We start from the raw sequence: 20,832 nt of genomic DNA, 5'->3' as shown, positions 1-20,832 counted from the left end.
GTCCTCGCTTGTGGTCAGGACAGTCGTGCAGTGGGTTATAGTCACATCATAGGTTTCCAAATGACAGCCCAACTAGTAGTTCCCCAAAGGGGGGGGGGGGGTCAGCAACTCACCACAAACCTCTGGTTTCTCAGTCCAACATCGATGCCAGATATGGTTAGCTAGACATCAGTGCGCCTGGCACCATTGTGTCATGTCTGTCCCAGCTTTAGCACCATTGTGTCATGTCTGTCCCAGCTTTAGCACCATTGTGTCATGTCTGTCCCAGCTTTAGCAATTGAGGGACGTGGGCAGAGTTGTGCCATGCTGCTATAATGAGATCATTCCAAGTCTGGGCAGCTCTGATTAGTGTGCAGGGAGATGGGGTTAATAAGGAGGCACGGCCAAGACTTTGAGATCTTATTTCTTGCTCTCGCTTAGAGAAGGGTTATGGCCACTTATATGACAGCCGCGTTTAAAAGCTCCTTGAACTTTTTGGGGCGTAAGATGTAGCCTAGTGCATTACACTTTAGTCACCTGTGGCCCCTCCCCTGATGAGTCAGACCAGGGCTGTAATTACACATCCCATCTGAATGATAATGCACATTGAAACCTTGACCTCATACTCTAGACTTGACTGGCTGGAGTGTCTGCGGCCTCTGATCCAGCTAAACCACAATGAATCATCGGGCCATTGTAGCGATTGTTTTAATGGAGCGGTCCTGGATGGTGAAGGTACTTTCATAATGATTTTCCACCTAGCAAGCCACAACTTATTAAGCAGACAGTTACACAATAACTGGGTCAATCTCGCAAACAAGGCACAGAGTTAAAAAGACCGAAATCTGACACAGAGTCCCTCTTCTTTCTACAAGGATAAGGTTACCGACCTCATTCTGGAGAGTTCCAATAACTCTAGGACTATGGAATGAGTTGATGGCTGTGCAATCATGTTGAGAGTAGTCCCTGTAATAACAGCGTTAACTGGGTCCTCTCAATGAGACCGTGTATGCAGCCATTTTAAAAGAAGGATACCTGGCCGTCCTTAAGCCAGTCAAACAGCAAAAAATACTTGCTGAATTAAGTGTAATTCTATTTAAAAAGGAGAAGGGGCATAATGTTAGGTGACTTTCTAACTAGCCAACTACCGGACATGACAGTCTTCAGAAGTAGACATTTTAAAACAGTCATCCTCTTGCTCACATGCAAAAATCATTTACAGGAAGCCTTGGCATATTTGTTCAACTTGAGTGGAAATGCCATTTGAAATGTGATCTGGTGTGAATATAAACAACTCGTGATCTACCTCCTCAGAGGACCAAGGGCTCAACGGCAGGCTGGGCACAGACAGATGCTTTGTGTCAGCTGTGAGCGCCTTGCAGTTTTCACACCAAGCATCCCATAACACTGGTGACTTAGAGACCCCTATCTGCTCAAGGTTAGAGAGGTATGAGTTAATCACATCAATCCAGGTTTACAGCAGAGCCCAGGAACATTCTAGGTACCCCACCACCTTTTCCTGGAAACGGAAACAAGTCTGGATATCTAGTGTAGAGGTCGACCGATTAATCAGCATGGCCGATTAATTAGGGCCGATTTCAAGTTTTCATAACAATGGGTAATCGGCCTTTTTGGACGCCAATTATGGCCGATTACATTGCAATCCATGAGGAAACTGCGTGGCTGGCTGACTACCTGTTACCCGAGTGCAGCGTCAAAAGGACTTTGTGGCTGTAAGGAGTCAAGGTAAGTTGCTAGCTAGCATTAAACTTATCTTATTAAAAAAAATCTATCTTCACATAATCACTAGTTAACTACACATGGTTGATGATATTACTCGGTTAACTAGCTTGTTCTGCGTTGCATATAATCAATGTGGTGCCTGTTMATTTATCATCGAATCACAGCCTACTTCAACTTCGCCAAACAGGTGATGATTTAACAAAAGCGCATTTGCGAAAAAAGCACAATCGTTGCAATAATGTACCTAACCATAAACATCAATGCCTTACTTAAAATCAATACACAAGTACATATTTTTTAAACCTGCATATATAGTTAAAAGAAATTCATGTTAGCAGGCAATATTAACTAGGGAAATTGTGTCACTTCTCTTGCGTTCAGTGCAAACAGAGTCAGGGTATATGCAGCAGTTTGGGCCGCCTGGCTCGTTGCGAACTGTTGAAAGGCCATTTATTCCTAACAAAGACCGTAATTAATTTGCCAGAATTTTACATAATTATGAATTAAACATGAAAAGGATTGTGGCAAGTGTAAACAGTAATATTTAGACTTAGGGATTCCACCCATTCAATAAAATATGGAATGGTTCCGTATTTCACTGAAGAGAATAAACGTTTTGTTTTCGAAATGATAGTTTCGGATTTGACAATATTAATGACCTACGGCTCGAATTTCGTGTGTTATATGTTATAATTAAGTCCTATGATTTGATAGAGCAGTCGACTGAGCGATGGTATCGGCACCAGCAGGCTCGTAAGCATTCATTCAAACAGCACTTTCGTGCGTTTCCAGCAAGCTCTTGCCAATGCTCTCAAGCATTGCGCTGTTTATACGTCCAAACCTATCAACTCCTGAGATTAGGCTGGTGTAACCGATATAAATGGCTAGCTAGTTAGCAGGTGCGCTGCAAATAGCGTTTCAAACGTCACTCGCTTGAACTTGGAGTAATTGTTCCCCCTTGCTCTGCAGGTAACGCTGCTTCGAGGTGGCGTGTTGTCGAGGTGTTCCGGTTTGAGCCCAGGTAGCGGCGAGGAGAGGGACGGAAGCTAATACTGTTCACTGGCAATACTAAAGTGCCTATAAGAAACTTCAATAGTCAAGGTATATGAAATACGAAATGGTAGAGAGAGAAATAGTCTTATAATTCCTATAATAACTACAACCTAAAACTTCTTACCTGGGAATATTGAAGACTCAGTTAAAAGGAACCACCAGCTTTCATATGTTCTCATTTCTGAGCAAGGAACTTAAAACGTTAGCTTTCTTACATGGCACAAATTGCACTTTTACTTTCTTCTCCACACTTTGTTTTTGCATTATTTAAACCAAATTGAACATGTTTCATTATTTATTGGAGCTAAATTGATTGTATTGATGTATTTATATTAAGTTAAATAAGAGTTCATTCAGTATTGTTGTAATTGTCATTATTACAAATATATATATTTTATTTTTTTTATTTTTTAATATCGGCCGATTAATAGGTATCTGCTTTTTTTGGTCCTCCAATAATCGGTATTGTATCGCGTTGAAAAAATCATAATCGGTCGACCTCTAATATATACACATATACAGTGGGCAAAAAAGTATTAGTCAGCCACCAATTGTGCAAGTTCTCCCACTTAAAAAGATGAGAGAGGCCTATAATTTTCATCATAGGTACACTTCAACTATGACAGACAAAAATTTAAAAAAAATCCAGAAAATCACATTGTAGGATTTTTAATGAATTTATTTGCAAATTAGGGTGGAAAATAAAGTATTTGTCAATAACAAAAGTTCTCAATACTTTGTTATATACCCTTTGTTGGCAATGACAGAGGTCAAAACGTTTTCTGTAAGTCTCACAAGGTTTTTCACACACTGTGGCTGGATTTTGGCCCATTCCTCCCTGCAGATCTCCTCTAGAGCAGTGATGTTTTGGGGCTGTTGCTGGGCAACACAGACTTTCAACTCCCTCCAAAGATTTTCTATGGGGTGAGATCTGGAGACTGGCTGGCCACTCCAGGACCTTGAAAGCTTCTTACGAAGCCACTCCTTCGTTGCCCGGGCGGTGTGTTGGGATCATTGTCATGCTGAAAGACCAACCACATTTCATCTTCAATGCCCTTCCTGATGGAAGGAGGTTTTCACTCAAAATCTCACGATACATGGCCCCATTCATTCTTCTTTACACGGATCAGTCGTCCTGGTCCCTTTGCAGAAAAACAGCCCCAAAAGCATGATGTTCCACCCCCATGCTTCACAGTAGGTATGGTGTTCTTTGGATGCAACTCAGCATTCTTTGTCCTCCAAACACGACGAGTTGAGTTTTTACCAAAGATATCTATTTTGGTTTCATCTGACCATATGACATTCTCCCAATCTTCTTCTGGATCATCCAAATGCTCTCTAGCAAACTTCAGACGGGCCTGGACATGTACTGCTTAAGCAGGGGGACACGTCTGGCACTGCAGGATTTGAGTCCCTGGCGGCGCGTAGTGTGTTACTGGATGCGTAGACTGTTACTTTGGTCCCAGCTCTCCGCAGGTCATTCACTAGGTCCCCCCGTGTGGTTCTGGGATTTTTGCTCACCGTTCTTGTGATCATTTTGACCCCACGGGGTGAGATCTTGCGTGGGGCCCCAGATCGAGGGAGATTATCAGTGGTCTTGTATGTCTTCCATTTCCTAATAATTGCTCCCACAGTTGATTTCTTCAAACCAAGCTGCTTACCTATTGCAGATTAGGTCTTCCCAGCCTGGTGCAGGTCTACAATTTTGTTTCTGGTGTCCTTTGACAGCTCTTTGGTCTTGGCCATAGTGGAGTTTGGAGTGTGACTGTGAGGTTGTGGACAGGTGTCTTTTATACTGATAACAAGTTCAAACAGGTGCCATTAATACAGGTAACGAGTGGAGGACAGAGGAGCCTCTTAAAGAAGAAGTTACAGGTCTGTGAGAGCCAGAAATCTTGCTTGTTTGGAGGTGACCAAATACTTATTTTCCACCATAATTTGCAAATAAATTCATTAAAAATCCTACAATGTGATTTTCTGGATTTTCCCCCCTCATTTTGTCGGTCATAGTTGAAGTGTACCTATGATGAAAATTACAGGCCTCTCTCATCTTTTTAAGTGGGAGAACTTGCACAATTGGTGGCTGACTAAATACTTTTTTGCCCCACTGTATATATATACATATATATAGATCTCTTTCTCACAGGAGGTTAGTGGCACTTTAATTGGGGAGGACAGGCAATGGCTGAAGCTGAATGAGTGGAATCGTATCAAACACATGGTTTCAATGTGTTTGATACGTTTCCATTTGCTCTGTTCCGGCCATTAATTAAGCCATCCTCCCCTCAGCAGCCTCCTGTGATATATATATATATTTGCCCTTGAGCAAGGCACTTACCCCTAATTTGCTCCAGAAGCCCCGTATAACTATGGCTGACCCTGTAAAAGAACACATTTCACTGCACCTATACAACATATAACGCTAGTTAGCATCAGCTCGCGAAACTACCTCGAACTTCCTTCATATTGCACGCAGATACTTTCAGAATCTCACATTATCCCTTTAAGACACTAGATATTACGACCAGCCTACATTTGGCAAGGGAGTGAGAACGAACACAACCTATTTCTAAGTACCCAATACTCTTTCTGTACTATTTAACTGAAAAACAACAAGGACATCTAAAGTGAATCATAGTGAAAAAAGAATGGAGCTCAGGCAGCAGTGTTGAGGAGCYTGCAGACAAGCATCCGATTCATTCTCACTAGAGCTCCCCCTCACCGCTAATCCAATTCTGACCCATTAACCGGCTCTGCCAGGTTAACACATCAGGCCTTTGAAGGCGCCCTTTCAACCATTCAAGTTAGAGAAAACATTCACTGTCCGCACGACACCCAGGTGAAGTCTTCCTTGGGAAGCTGACAGATGTGCTTCTACGGAGCGGCGGCGTGAAATGCAGATATGTCAGTGTGTAAATAGGAAACTGGGGTGGTCAAAATGGACAACCCCGTGGCAGAGCAGGTATGGAGAGTGTTTCCTCTGTCAGACATGCAGACAGTAAGGTGGAGGGGCGCTTGTAAATAATGTCAACCGCTGCCTGGAGAGCACTAATCATCAGAGAGGGGCTGGCTGCAGATGTTCTGTCGACTGATACTCACGCTCAGCACCTGCTTAACATTGGATGCCCTCAACATGGCTAAAATTCGCTAGCTAGCTAATCAACAACTGTAACGATGCATTTGAGAGACACCACTTCYTATTGGGCAAACGTATTTATTTTTTCAATAAACATTAAGACGAAATATGGTTTACATGTTGTCAATAATCCTTTGTTTGTACGCCAACCCCATCTGTGCTGCCCCAAAGTTGATCATGCATCAGTTCTGTTGGTAAACAAACCACCTGTCTATAGAAAGGGGAATGTGAGGTGGTCTGTGCATTTAGTTTCTAAATGAGACAAGCAAACTATAATCCATTAACCCGACTTGAATGGAATGTATTGAGTCAGTGAGATAAGCACACAAACACCAACCTAAGCCAGCATTAAGTTCAATAAAGAACTCTGAATTTGGGAAAACAATCCACCACTGAAGATAATAAAACTCTGTCTGATGTACCACCCTATGCTCGGCCTAGCTGGGAGCACCACTCTCCTAAGATCCACCACCGACTGATTGCTCAAACTCACTGCACTAAAGAGGACAGCCCTCATAATCCACCCAGCAATCTGAGCAAAACATGAGGACCAACCGACAGTCCTGCTGCGTAATAGGACTGCAATTCTTCACTTTATTATTACTATGAACCTCAAAGGGAGTTTCTCTTGTCTGCTCCCCACCTGTCAGGGGTGACATTTGGACAAGTGTTCATCTGTAAAGAGCTTCCTCTCCGATGCTGCCCTCTCCGCCTCTACATCTGGCCTCGGCTCCGTTGCTGGCAGCGGTTTGGGAGTGTGACCGCAGAAGCCTTCGTCCTCGTTGAAGAGCTGCTGAACCAACAGGAAAGCCAACCCCAGTCAATTAATTTATGGAAAAATTGCAATTATTGGAGGGCCCTCAGCGGGGGAAGAAAAACATTTCCAAATGACGCGCAATAATTGCTATTGTTTTGTTTTCCTTCTCTTTAAGCAAAATGTGGAACTGTTCTGCAGTTCTGTAATGGAGTAGCAAAGTCAACAGTTCCCCACATGTACCTAATCATTGTGTATTTACGATGTATCCCGTCTGAACACCCAGATGACCAAAATCACTTCCATACAGGCACTCTGTAAAACGGCCTGAGCCACATGAACGCACCAGGCAGACTCGGCACACATTAAGAACTCTTGATCATTAAGTCCTGTGCCTCTGTAGCACCATCTGTGCCCAGCTGCAAGTTTCCCCCCACTACCTAACATGTTAACCCAAACGGTAGACTAAGCACTACAAAGAATGGATCCTTCAATCAGATTTGTACAGCGAGAGAATGTTTAATCTCGCAACCTAATGTCACAAGGATTTTTTTTGGCCTGCTTTGATTTAAATGAGACAAGTGCATCTGTGTTCATTCAACAGCCCATTTTATAAGATCACAGAGATGTAGCTAGCAACTATAAATCGACTAAATAAAATGTAGACATTTCAATAGGTAAACCTGACAAAGCTGCAGCTTTGTTCAATGCTGTCCTCAATAGTTGCTGGTTCCCAGTCAAAAGACAGATCAAAAACCACTGACTGAGTCAGAGAAACCCAGCACCACACGACAGCTTTCTCTCTCACTGAGGGTGGGGGTGACACGCGCTTAGGACTGGGAGGGGAGCTGTTTACAGTCGGAAAGAACAGGACTGAGTGACTCACAGAAAGAAAGAGGGGGGATGCTTTTGTGGAGAATGCTAGACAATCCCATAGAGTCAGTTCTTCCCTCTTTCCGGTACATGGCAAAACCCAGAGGAGTAATATGCATGCTAAACAAATAGAGTTGAATCAACTAACAAAGGGTCAGCCAATAAAACTAAGAACAGATGGCCCTTAAATAYATTTTTTTATAACCTATTACTAAGCGTTTTTTACTGATGCTATGGAGATTTCTTAATCAATGTCTGTGCTGTTCAAATCTGTTGGTGGGTGAGGCGAATTCAGCGCTCAGCTACAAACAGCTGGGGATCAGAGGCCTCAGTGTTAAAATGGAGKGATCACTTCTCCCGTCCACAGTTTCTTTGTTCAAATTACTTTATGGGAGACAGATAAGTTTGCATGTGCTGTGTCCTGACAAATTTATGGCTGTTTGGAATGGATACCATTTGGTCATGAACCATGTTTGAGTAATACAATTTAGAGCTGATCAGATAATGTGCTCCGCATTGAGCCATATTTTAACGCTGTAATTTATTACTTAACGGATCATGTATTGTGCCATTAACCATGTTTGTGTGACAATTTAAGAATGATCAGCTGTAGAGCATAATGGAAACCTGTCTTGTGTATTCAAGGGGCAATTCTCACCACAAGTGTTAGTTTTAGCGGCTTGCTTGCCATATTTTTCCAGTTTAAAAGCTGGCAACCATCTGCAACATCTGGTTCAAATGGATGGGGGTATGTCAGCAAGGAGAAGCTCAGAGGAACGCAAACAGCGACAAGACTGCTCGCATGTAACAACTCATCATTCAAGGTTTACCCAATAACAAACTCATCAACAGCAATGTGTCAAAGTCAACAACATCTAACAAGCTGCTATTATGAATTCACGACTCATGCTCAGACCTTCATTACTTATACAAACTCACCTATCAGTAAGTAAACACATTAGATTTTCACAATCATTTCATCTTATCATGCCCAAATAGTTTATACAATATTTGACAGATGAAGATGGAGAATAAGCTATGAAGGAAAAGTATTGGAGTTTTGGTGAAGGTACAGCCAACTAGCGCAAAAATAATATTGCGATATTGTCGAAACCATATATAGTCAAAAATAAAATCCCAATATGTAACTATCGATTAGAGGTCGACTGATTAATTAGGGTGGATTTCAAGTTATAAAAATCGGTAMTCTGCATTTTTTAACGCCGATTAATTGGCACTCCACGAGGAGACTGAGGCAGGCTGACCACCTGTTACCGTGGCTCCTTGCTGAACTCACGTAAGTTGCTAGCTAGCATTAAACTTATCTTATAAAAAAACAATATTAACATAATCACTAGTTAACTTCTTGTCAATATGGGGGCGCTGTTTCCACTTTGGAAAAAATCGTGCCCAAATTAAACTGCCTCGTACTCTATTCTAGATCGTACAATATGCATATTATTATTACTATTGGATAGAAAACACTCAAGTTTCTAAAACTGTTTGAATTATATCTGTGAGTAAAACAGAACTCATTTTGCAGCAAACTTCCAGACAGGAAGTGAAAAATCTGAAAACGATGCTCTGTTCCAGGGCCTGCCTATTGAATTGCCTTATATTTATGGATATGCATGCACTGCATACGCCTTCCACTAGATGTCAACAGGCAGTGGATGGTGGAATGGGGTGTGTAGCTTGATCTGGGGTCGAACAAGACCTCTTGGAATGACGTGTCCAGAATTTCCTTTCTCTACCTAGGCGCGGGAAGCACCTCCCTATTGTCTTATGATAAGCGTTCAGTATACACGGCTAATATCTCCGGCTTTGTTTTTATTTGATACATATTAGAAAAACATCATAAAGTAGGTTTTTTCAACCGAGTTTCATCAGTTTATTCAACGTTTAATGGGACYTTTGGAGTTTTCCGTTCTCTGCGTCGAGAGAAATTGGGAACGTCATCAACATTGGCTAGCCTTGGGGAGCGAATTCGACAGGAGAGAAGGACATTCTAAAACCAAACAACGATTTATTCTGGACAAAGGACTCCTTGTACAAGATTCTGATGGAAGCTCAGCAAAAGTAAGAACAATTTATGATGTTATTTCGGTATTTCTGTGGAAAATGTTGAGTCCTATTTTTCGCGTTTTGGCGGGCGCGTCTCGCTATAACGTAAGCTGTTTGTTATGGTAAAGTTATTTTAAAAAATCTAACACGGCGGTTGCATTAAGAACTAGTGTATCTTTCATTTGCTGTCCAACATGTATTTTTAGTAAAGTTTATGATGAGTTCTTTGGTCAGATTAGGTGAGTGTCCAAATAGCTCCGGACAATTTGGTGAATCGATGCTACATATTCACAATGTATAATACGGTTTGCAGCTCTAAATATGCACATTTCGAACAAAACATAAGTGTATTGTATAACCTGATGTTATAAGACTGTCATCTGATGACGTTGGTCAAGGTTAGTGATTAATTTTATATCTTTTGCTGGTTTTTGCGAATGCTATCTATGCGGTGAATAAATCGGTTGTGTGTTTGCTATTGTGGTAAGCTAATATAATGCTATATTGTGTTTTCGCTGTAAAACACTTTTAAAAAATCGGAAATATTGGCTGGATTCACAAGATGTTTATCTTTATTTGCTGTACACCATGTATTTTTCATAAATGTTTTATGGTGAGTATTTAGGTATTTCACGTTGCTCTCTGTATTAATTTTCTGGCTGCTTTGGTGATTTTTTGATGGTAGCTGCAATGTAAAACTATGATTTATACTCAAATATGCACATTCAAACAAAACATAAATGTATTGTATAACATGTTATAAGACTGTCATCTGATGAAGTTGTTTGTTGTAGTGACTAATTATATCTCTATTTGTCGGTTTTGTGATAGCTACCTATGCGGTAGAAAATTGTGAAAATATGCAGTTGAGTCTTTTGCTATTGTGGTTAGCTAATAAAATACATAGTGTTTGCTGTAAAACATTAAAAAAATCTGAAATGATGGCTGGATTACAAGATGTTTCTTTCATTTGCTGTATTGGACTTGTGATTTCATGAAAATTATGTTATATGATATCCTGTGGCGTTAGGCTAGGCTATGCTAGTCAGCTTTTTTGATGAGGATGCTCCCGGATCCGGGATGGTAGCAATGAGGTTAAACTCTAATAGCATCAACCATGTGTAGTTATCTAGCTGTCCTGCGTTGCATATAATCTATGCTGTGTCTGTTAATTTATCATCGAATCACAGCCTACTTCGCCAAACGGGTGATGATTTAACAAGTGCATTCGCAAAAAAAAAAAACGCTGTCGTTGCACCCGTCTACCTAACCATAAACAGCAATGACTTAAAAAAAAAAAATCAATACACAAGTATATTTTTTTACCTGCATATTTAGTTAATATTGCCTGCTAACATTAATTTATTTTAACTAGGGAAATTGTGTCACTTCTCTTGCGTCCTGTGCAAGTAGTCAGGGTATACCTCCCTCTCCAACACTGTGTTTGCAGTATTTAAACCAAATTGAACATATTCAATTATTTATGTCCATTATAGCAGTTTGGGCCGCATGGCTCGTTGCGAACTGTGTGAAGACCATTTCTTCCTAACAAAGACTAATTAATTTGCCAGAATTTTACATAATTATGACATAACATTGAAGGTTGTGCAATGTAACAGCAATATTTAGACTTAGGGTTGCCGCCCGTTCGATAAAATACGGAACGGTTTTGATTTCACTGAAAGATAAAACGTTTTGTTTTCGAAATGATAGTTTCCGGATTTGACCATATTAATGACCTAAGGCTCATATGTGTGTTATTATAAGTATATGGTTTGATATTTGATAGAGCAGTCTGACTGAGCGGTGGTAGGCAGCAGCAGGCTCGTAAGCATTCATCAACAGCACTTTCCTGCGTTTGCAGCAGCTCTTCACTTGTGCTTCAAGCACTGCGCTCTTAATGACTTCAAGCCTATCAACTCCCAAGAATAGGCTGGCATTACTAATGTGCCTATAAGGAATCCATAGTCGGGGGCCTCCGAGTGGCGCAGTGGTCTAAGGCACTGTATCGCAGTGCTAGCTGTGCCACTAGAGATTCTGGGTTGAGTCCAGGCTCTGTCACAGCCGGCCGCGACCGGGAGGCCATGGGGCGGCGCACAATTAGCCCAGCGTCGTCTGGGTTGAGAGGGTTTGGCCGGCAGAGATGGGCGCAGTGAACGCTGACACGGTCGCCAGGTGTACGGTGTTTCTCTGACACATTGGAGCGGCTGGCTTCCGGGTTGGATGAGCATTGTGTCAAGAAGCAGTGCGGCTTGGTTGGGTTGCGTTTCGGGGGACGCATGGCTCTCGACCTTCGCCTCTCCCGAGTCCGTACGGAGTTGCAGCGATGAGACAAGACTAACTACTACCAATTGGATACCACGAAATTGGGGCAGGGAATTAAAATCCAATAGTCAAAGAATATGAAATACAAATTGTAGAGAGAGAAATAGTCCTATAATAATACAACCTAAAACTTCTTAACGGGAATATTGAAGACTCATGTTAAAAGGAACACCAGCTTTCATATGTTCTTCATGTTCTGAGCAAGACTTAAACGTTAGCTTTCTTACATGGCACATATTGCACTTTTACTTTCTTCTCCAACACTTTGTTTTTGCATTATTTAAACCAAATTGAACATGTTCCATTATTTATTTGAGGCTAAATTGATTTATTTTATGTATTATATTAAGTTAAAATAATTGTTCATTCAGTATTGTTGTAATTGTCATCATTATATATATAAATATATATATAAATAAGAATTGTCCGATTCGTCAGTATCGTTTTTTTTGGTCCTACAATAAATCGGCATTGGTGTTGAAAAATCATAATCGGTCGACCTCTACTATCGACCCCCCCCATCACTAATGGGTAGTCCAGTAAAGAGGACATACCACCACAGCGCTGACTCCCTAAACAACGTCCTTCCCTGCCCAGAGCGAGTCCGGCTGTGGAGGCGCATATGGATAACACTGTGCAATTTTACATAGCCTAATTCTAAAAGAAACCTTCCCTGTGGAGMAGACGGCGGAAGGGGAAAAACACTTCAGTTCAACTGACAGACATAAATGACTTAAATGTAAATGGACAGACATTGGTCCCCTTTTTTCCCCCTCCACCTTTATTTAACTAGGCAAGTCAGTTAAGAACACATTCTTATTTTTATTGACGGCCTAGGAACGGTGGGTTAACTGCCTTGTGCAGGGGCAGAACGACAGATTTTTACCTTGTCAGCTCGGGGATTCAATCTTGCAACCTTACGGTTAACTAGTCCAACGCTCTAACCACCTGATTACATTGCACTCCAYGARGAGCCTGCCTGTATCGCGAATGCAGTAAGAAGCCAAGGTAAGTTGCTAGCTAGCATTAAACGTATCTTATAAAAAACAATCAATCATAATCACTAGTAAACTACACATGGTTGATGATATTTGTAGTTTATCTAGCGTTTATAATCGATGCGGTGGCATTCGCGAAAAAGGACTGTCGTTGCTCCAACGTGTACCTAACCATAAACATCAATGCCTTTCTTAAAATCAATACACAAGTATATATTTTTAAACCTGCATATTTAGTTAATATTGCCTGCTAACATGAATTTATTTTAACTGAGAAAAGTGGTGTCACTTCTCTTGCAACAGAGTCAGGGTATATGCAGCAGTTTGGGCCGCCTAGCTCATTACAAACTGTGTAAAGACTATTTCTTCCTAACAAAGGACAGCCAACTTCGCGAAACGGGGGATGATTTAACAAAAGCGCATTTGCAAAAAAAGCACAATCGTTGCACGACTGTACCTAACCATAAACATCAATGCCTTATTTAAAATCAATACACAGAAGTATATATTTTTTTTAACCTGCATATTTAGCTAAAAGAAATCCAGGTTAACAGGCAATATTAACCAGGTGAAATTGTGTCACTTCTCTTGCGTTCATTGCACGCAGAGTCAGGGTATATGCAACAGTTTGGGCCACCTGGCTCGTTGCTAACTAATTTGCAAGTATTTTACATAATTATGACATAACATTGAAGGTTGTGCAATGTAACAGTAATATTTAGACTTATGAATGCCAACCATTAGATAAAATACGGAACATTTCCGTTGTTTTCGAGATGATGGTTTCCGGATTCGACCATATTAATGACCTACGGCTCGTATTTCTGTGTGTTATGTTATAATTAAGTCTATGATTTGATAGAGCAGTCTGACTGAGCGATGGTAGGCACCAGCAGGCTCGTAAGCATTCATTCAAACAGCACTTTCGTGCGTTTTGCCAGCAGCTCTTCGCAATGCTTCAAGCATTGCGCTGTTTATGACTTCAARCCTATCAACTCCCGAGATWMGGCTGGTGTAACCGATGTGAAATGGCTAGCTAGTTAGCAGGGTGCGCGCTAATAGCGTTTCAAACGTCACTCGCTCTGAGACTTGGAGTAGTTGTTCCCCTTGCTCTGCATGGGTAACCCCTGTCTCTTATACACATCTAGATGTGTATAAGAGACAGGTATTATTTATTTGAGGCTAAATTGATTGATGTATTAAGTTAAAATAAGTGTTCATTCAGTATTGTCATTAGGGGAAGGGAGAAAAAAAACGACTGTTTTTGGTCCTCCAATATTCGGTATTGAATATTCATAAATCGGTAGACCTCTAATCTCATGTAAACGTTTCACTGTTTGTGTTGAAATGGTACAATCAAATAAGAGTGACCCAGAGAGTGTGTTGAGGCCCTATGTTTGCATCATAGCCACAGTATTCTGGGGGGGGGGGGGGGGGGGTTGATCCCCATTTTGCAGTGTGATGTGGACTGTCTGGGAGATATGCTGCGTTTACACTGACAGCCCAATTCCCATCTTTTTCCCCTCACCAATAATTGTGCAAAAGATCAGAATTGGTCTGCCCGTGTAAACGCAGCCATAGTCTCTCCATCAAGCTCATTTAGTCGCCATCTAGATAAAGCTTAAATTTTATTGTGTAGTAGCTATGGCATTGTTTTATTAGCTAGATTTATAGCTCAAGGACTACAGTCATGTGGGACAGTGACATTTATGGCAATTAATGAGAATGTTAGTTACCCACATTAACATTATAGTACATGCATAGTTTAAAAATGAAACAGGATAATCTATACTGTGTTCTTACACAAAATTGTGGACGTAATTGAATCTTGCGCACACACTACCAAATATTTATTAATAACTAGCTTGATTAAACTAGTAATGTTAGTATTTAGTTAGCCACTAACAGTAATCCCAGGCGAATAACTTTTGTATTGCCTGTGCTAACGTTAGATTGGTATCTAACCAGCTAACTTTCACAAGCTATCTAACTGTCTAATTTAGCACGCGTTAAATATTTCTGAAACGTTACCAAGTAATCTAGCTAGCTACTGTGTCGTTTAGTTTAGTTTGTTTAATTCGCCATACTTAACGTGCCCTACCCGAAATATTAAAGTGCGCCCAAACTTTTAAACCACAGCAAGCACCCTTTCTTACACACGTTTGTCCTACAAACTAACGTAGTTAGCTAGGCTAGCGACACAGAAACTAGCTACAGTAGCGCTAGTTCGCCACATTTGTGTAGGGACAACATTCAACATTGTGTCTTACCTGTTAAACGCAGTTTAACCGGACCATTTCGCCGAACTCCTTGGTTAGACATCTTGCTTCCAGCTTAATATTGAAGACTAACCAGTTTCAGACCGAAGTAACAATAATGGAGTGAAGGCATTGTTTCCCGGATGTAGACAGCACTGCTGCCATCATGATCACACAATCACTGTCGCGTACATACAACAAACAATTACTAGCTAGGATGCCGCAGAGTGCATTTGATTGACCAAATCCTCTTGCAAATCAGGGTTCTGGCCGACTAAATATTTTTGAGTAACCAAGAGACCCRAGTTCACATCTTCAGCGCGCTTCAGCTTCTGAACGATTGGAATTCAGTCCTCCTCCCAGTCAGACGAGAGTTGAACTGTTGAGCTCGTGCGCCCTTCAGTGCAGATCCCACTTCAGGGAGGCTAGTAAGTAAATTACCAATGACGACATGGGGATGGAAACATCTGCCTGTACGGCTTGGCTAAACTGAAATGATCTGATGCTAATGACCGAGAAAATACAACTTTGTCAGACAAGTGACATTTCGGATTGCTAGTGTTATTAAAAAAGAAAAGAAAAAAAAGTCTGACAGTCCAGATACCGTTGCAAAAACAGTGTTTCTTTGCATATAGTTCTTACAGAAACAAGAGGGTGGAAGCTATAAAGATTCATGTTCAATTGGAAGTCAGTGTTGCCATTCCACCCAAACTACAGCAGTTGGAATTCCTTTAAAGAAATTTATTTACAGACATTTATAAAACATATGTACATTTCAGACAGAGAATAGAAGTCCATTATTACACAGAGGACAAACAGTGGCAGTATACAGTAGAGATTAAAGGAAAAGTGGTATTTAGAAGTTGAAAGTGCTTTGGTTCTCACTGATCTGGAATGCATAGCCATCAGTTGTCAATTCTGGAGCAACACATTGGTCTTCCTCTTCCTAGAAAACAGAACGTGCAAGAAATTGAGGCAAAGGAAACAAATAGCATCTATAATAGGACAGGTTCAATTAGTCACCATTACACAACAATGCTCACCTCGCCAGAGAAATATTTCTCAATTAGGTTGAGAGCGGCCTTGTAGACTAGCTCATTCTCATGGGACTGCAGCGCTTCAATCTTGTCTAGCCCACCGCATTCCTCGATCATCATGCACAGCTTGTCTTCTTCACCAATCTTATCTCCAGCCTGATGGACAAAACAAGTTAAGAATAAATACGTCACCCAAATCTTGCAGTTATAGGGTACAAATGGTATGGTCCCCTTACCAGGAAAATGTTGGTGATGGCATCCAAGATGACAAGGATGGTTTTGCTGTCCTTTGTTGAGAGTAGATTCAACAGAGGCTCCAGCACATTAGCTTGAACAAGATGCACAACCTGTTCAACTGTGCCCCCACTGGTAAAGTTGGTTATTGCCCAAACTGCCTCTTTCTGAGTCTTGTAGTCCCCCTGTATGGAAAAACAGATGAGGAATAATATACATTTTTAAATCCCACCATTCCTAGTTATGAAAAAGAAAATCCGATCATTTAAGAGATTACTACAGAAAACAAACCTACATACCTTACGTAGGACATCTACCATGAGAGGGACCAGGCCAGCATTGATGATATCCTGGATCTGAGAGTCTCTCCCTGCAGTGATGTTGGACAGGGTCCAGGAGGCCTCCTTCTGGATGTTACTCTTGTGATGGCGCAGCAGGCCAGGGAACATGGAGAGGGCCCCAGCGTTCAGCACTGCCTGAGTCTGCTCATCCGTGCCAGTCACCATGTTTCCAATGGCACGCAGAGAAGGAGTCTGAGGGAGACAGGTCAAAGACAGTGGGCACTTGGGTGAAAAAAGACATAGTACCATAAATGTTGAAATATATAAATATGGTGATTACTTAATCATTGTACATGACAGTCCACCACCTCTGCAGGATAACTAGAATGGGCACATACCACAACAGAGATCTCCCCAGAGCCAAGCAGCTGCACCAGGCGGGAGACCAGGYCAGTCTGCACCACCACCACCTCGATGCGATCGTTGGGCCCGTCGGTCAGATAGGACAATGCCCAGCAGGTGTCTGCCAACACCTCCTTATCATCATGGTGCAGCAGACGCACCAGAGTGGGCAGGATCTGCTGCACGGCTGCCAGAGGGGGAGACGGGTTCTTGTTGCGGCACAGGTTTGACAACATCCAGGTGATGTTTCTCAGGTAGCCAGACTGCAGAGAATCAAGACAAAAATATTTTAGAGTTGTTCATTCATTGAGTTACAGCACCTCCTAGTGGCCAGTGAGGAAAGTAATGTGGGGTCAATGAGTTAACCAAAAAACAAGACTAATACTTTGTATCATGCCATGTTATGAATGGTTGCCAAGGGTCACCACATTAAGAGTACTAGGCACTAAGAATACTTACAGAGAACAAAGAGAGCTCAGGGACAGCGAGCAGACTAAGCAGGGGGGCCACAGCTCCATGCTTGATGACCTGGTCTCTGTAGCCCGACCCATCACCTAACAGAATAAATCAAGGATGCAAGGTTAGGGGTGGGAGATCACTTTGGCAGTTTAGGGTTCTATACACTGATGAGATACTGTAACAAGAGGAATGCGCTACCTGCAATGTTACCCAAAGCCCACACAGCCTGCTCGCTGATGTGGGGGTGGGGRGATATGACAAGCCTGATGAAGGCTGGAATGGCTCCGCCCTCCACAACAGCACTGGTCTGGTCAGATGTTCCAGATGCAATGTTGGTTAGAGCCCAGGCAGCCTCAAACTGGATAGGGGGTGACTCCAAACCCAAGAAAGCAACTAACTTAGGAATCAGCCCAGCACTGATGATGTGGTCAATGGGAGGATGTCGCTCACGGGATAGCAACTTCCTGTAATGAGAACAATTGAAAAAGCAACAAGTCATGATTATGGTAGCCAACACTTAAAAATAAAAACACTGCCACAAATACATCATTACATCCATCACTTTACCTTGCAGCTTGCGTGGCATTGAGCTGGGCATCAAGGTTGTTACTGTTCACACCAGCAAGAATCTCCTCCACAGACCACTGTCGAGTGGCCTGTAAATTAAGATAACAGGTTGTTTCCATTGGAATTATTTTACTAGGCAAGTCAGTTAAGAAGAAATTCTTATTAAAACGCTGGGCCAATTGAGCGCCAATGGATTTAATGTGCATTGTATAAACAGACAGGCCTAACAAACTCACCTGACAGTTTTGGCTTTTCTCTTGAAGTGGGGAAGTTGCCTCGTCGACCAAAGTGTTGACATTTCTTCTTTTGAAGATCTGATCGTCCTTCTTTGCCTTGCGAAGTTCGACGTTGACTTCTACTCTCCTGCGTCTAAGTTCCTGCAAAGTGATCAGCAACCACCATTGACTATGCCTAGCCAGATTCATTTAGCTCACAAGCCATGAACACATATTTAAAATGAAACATTGAAGAAGAAAAAAAAACGTGCCATGCATATATGTCACTTACATTCGCATCTTTTCCCTTATTCTTGAACTTGTCCAGACGGACACCGTTCTCGTTGCCAGCAGACATTTTTGGGCAAATTGACAAAAATGTTCGAAGTAGTTTGATAAAGAAATATTATTTTTCTTGCACCTAAACGAAATGCAACAATTAGCTTCATAATACGAATTGCTAGCTAGGATCCAAGAACACGTTTTTGGCTTTTCTATAAAGTTATATCGGTCACAAGTGACCAGGAAGAGTGGCTAGCAAACCCCATCAACACAGTAAAGCAGTAACATATAGAAGTACATCGAATATTTGCCAACCACTACAAAATATAAGCACTTACCCGATCCTTCTACAGAAATTCTAACTAATGCATAGAAAATTTGTACAGACCTTTAAATTCCTGTCACAAAGCTCCCTGATTGGTCAGTTCGATTAAAAGCATCACCCTATTGGACTGTTTTGAAAAATCACAGGGCGCTCTGGAAGTGTTGTCAGTAGAAACCTATCGCGAGAATTCAGTACTCCCATGCCCTCATAATACAATTTGTATCTTATCAGTATCATATCAGAAACAATTTTTCCAAACAAGTTCATGTTGTAACAGTTGCTTTTGTATTATTAAATATAACCGTTCAAAATGTGTTTTCTGCTTAGGTATGTGTGTGGAAAACAATATCTAAACCTGATGCAATTCAAGGAGTGGTTTCAAACCGCCCAGAAGATACGCTTAAAATCAGAGAACCCAGACAACTAAAATCTGTTAAAATATATGGTAAACATTACACTGACTATTTTGTATCATGACCAATAATCAACATCAACCTCTGAATATAGTATTTACATGTGCTTCCGTATATGCATTACAATCCAGACATGAATGCCTGGAACTGGGGATAAAGGGTCACTGGACTCCCATCTGGTCATACCAGTCCTATTAATGGAAATTCAAATTATATAGATGCAGCTAGTTGATGAGATCATAAGGTCTTACCCAAGACCCTGGTTCGATTCCAGGCTGTATCACAACCGGCCGTGATTGGGAGTCCCATAGGGCAGCCCACAATTGGCCCAGCGTCGTCCAAGTTAAGATTTGGCCGGGGTAGGCTGTCATTGTAAATAAGAATTTGATCTTAACTGACTTGCCTCGTTAAATAAAGGTTAAATAAAAAAATACAAAATCTAAAATTGATTAAATCTTTTTTTTCTCATCAATCTACACACAATACCACATAATGACAAAGCAAAACAGAGTTTTAGAAATGTTTGCATATTTTTTTACAAATAAAAAACAGAAATACCTTATTTACATAAGTATTCAGACCCAAACCAAGCCATGAGGTCAAAGGAATTGTCTGTAGAGCGCTGAGACAGGATTGTGTCGAGGCACAGATCTGGGGGAGGGTACCAAAAACTCTCTGCAGCATTGAAGGTCCACAAGAACAGTGGCCTCCATCATTCTTAAATGGAAGAAGTTTGGAACCACCAAGACTCTTCCTAGAGCAGGCTGCCCAGCCAAACGGAGCAATTGGGGGAGAAGGGCCTTGGTCACGGAGTTACCAAGAACCCGATGATCACTCTGACAGAGCTCCAGAGTTGCTTTTCGGAGATGGGAGAACCTTCCAGAAGGACAACCATATCTGCAGCACTCCACCAATCAGGCCTTTATGGTAGAGTGGCCAGACGGAAGCCACTCCTCAGTAAAAGGCACATGACAGACCGCTTGGAGTTTGCCAAAGAGCACCTAAAGGACTCTGGCCATGAGAAACAAGATTCTCTGGTCTGATGAAACCAAGATTGAASTCTTTTCCCTGAATGCCAAGCGTCATGTCTGGAGGAAACCTGGCACCATCCCTACGGTGAAGCATGGTGGTGGCAGCATCATGCTGTAGGGATGTTTTTCAGCGGCAGGGACTGGGAGATTAGTCAGGATCGAGGGGAAGATGAACAGAGCAAAGTACAGAGAGATCCTTGATGAAGTCTTGAGTGCTCTGGAGCAGGTTCTTAGACTGAGGCGAAGGTTCACCTTCCAACTGGATGACTCGAAGCACACAGACAAGACAATGCAGGAGTGGCTCTGAATGTCCTTGAGTGGCCCTGCCAGAGCCCGAACCCGATCGAACATCTCTGGAGAGACCTGAAAATGGCTGTGCAGCGACACTCCCCATCCAACCTGA

General features: G+C 41.8%; 2 protein-coding genes across 2 annotated transcripts in view; both read right to left on the bottom strand.

The window, feature by feature from the left end:
* The window catches only part of LOC111980653 (E3 ubiquitin-protein ligase SMURF2-like), a 38,110-nt gene extending 22,525 nt beyond the window's left edge, over positions 1-15,585 (bottom strand). The window contains exon 1 of the mRNA XM_024011507.2: positions 15,196-15,585. Within this exon, the coding sequence (XP_023867275.1) occupies positions 15,196-15,247 (52 nt within the window). The 5' untranslated portion in view covers positions 15,248-15,585. The remainder of the gene's footprint in view (positions 1-15,195) is intronic.
* Positions 15,586-15,909: 324 nt separating this feature from the next.
* On the bottom strand, positions 15,910-19,059 carry LOC111981683 (importin subunit alpha-1). The gene is made up of 11 exons (XM_024013085.2): positions 18,999-19,059; positions 18,671-18,799; positions 18,400-18,540; positions 18,164-18,252; positions 17,795-18,060; positions 17,597-17,691; positions 17,134-17,400; positions 16,754-16,987; positions 16,457-16,639; positions 16,227-16,376; positions 15,910-16,129 (listed from the first exon to the last, which is right to left on the bottom strand). Exons 2-11 carry the CDS (start codon positions 18,734-18,736, stop codon positions 16,040-16,042), a joined length of 1,581 nt encoding a protein of 526 aa, XP_023868853.1. The 5' UTR covers positions 18,737-18,799; positions 18,999-19,059; the 3' UTR covers positions 15,910-16,039.
* Positions 19,060-20,832: the final 1,773 nt, after the last annotated feature.

This window comes from Salvelinus sp. IW2-2015, linkage group LG20 (genome assembly GCF_002910315.2).
Source record: "Salvelinus sp. IW2-2015 linkage group LG20, ASM291031v2, whole genome shotgun sequence".
Lineage (NCBI taxonomy): Eukaryota > Metazoa > Chordata > Actinopteri > Salmoniformes > Salmonidae > Salvelinus > Salvelinus sp. IW2-2015.
Note: the sequence above shows the minus strand (reverse complement) of the source record. Positions and strands in the feature narration are given on the sequence as shown.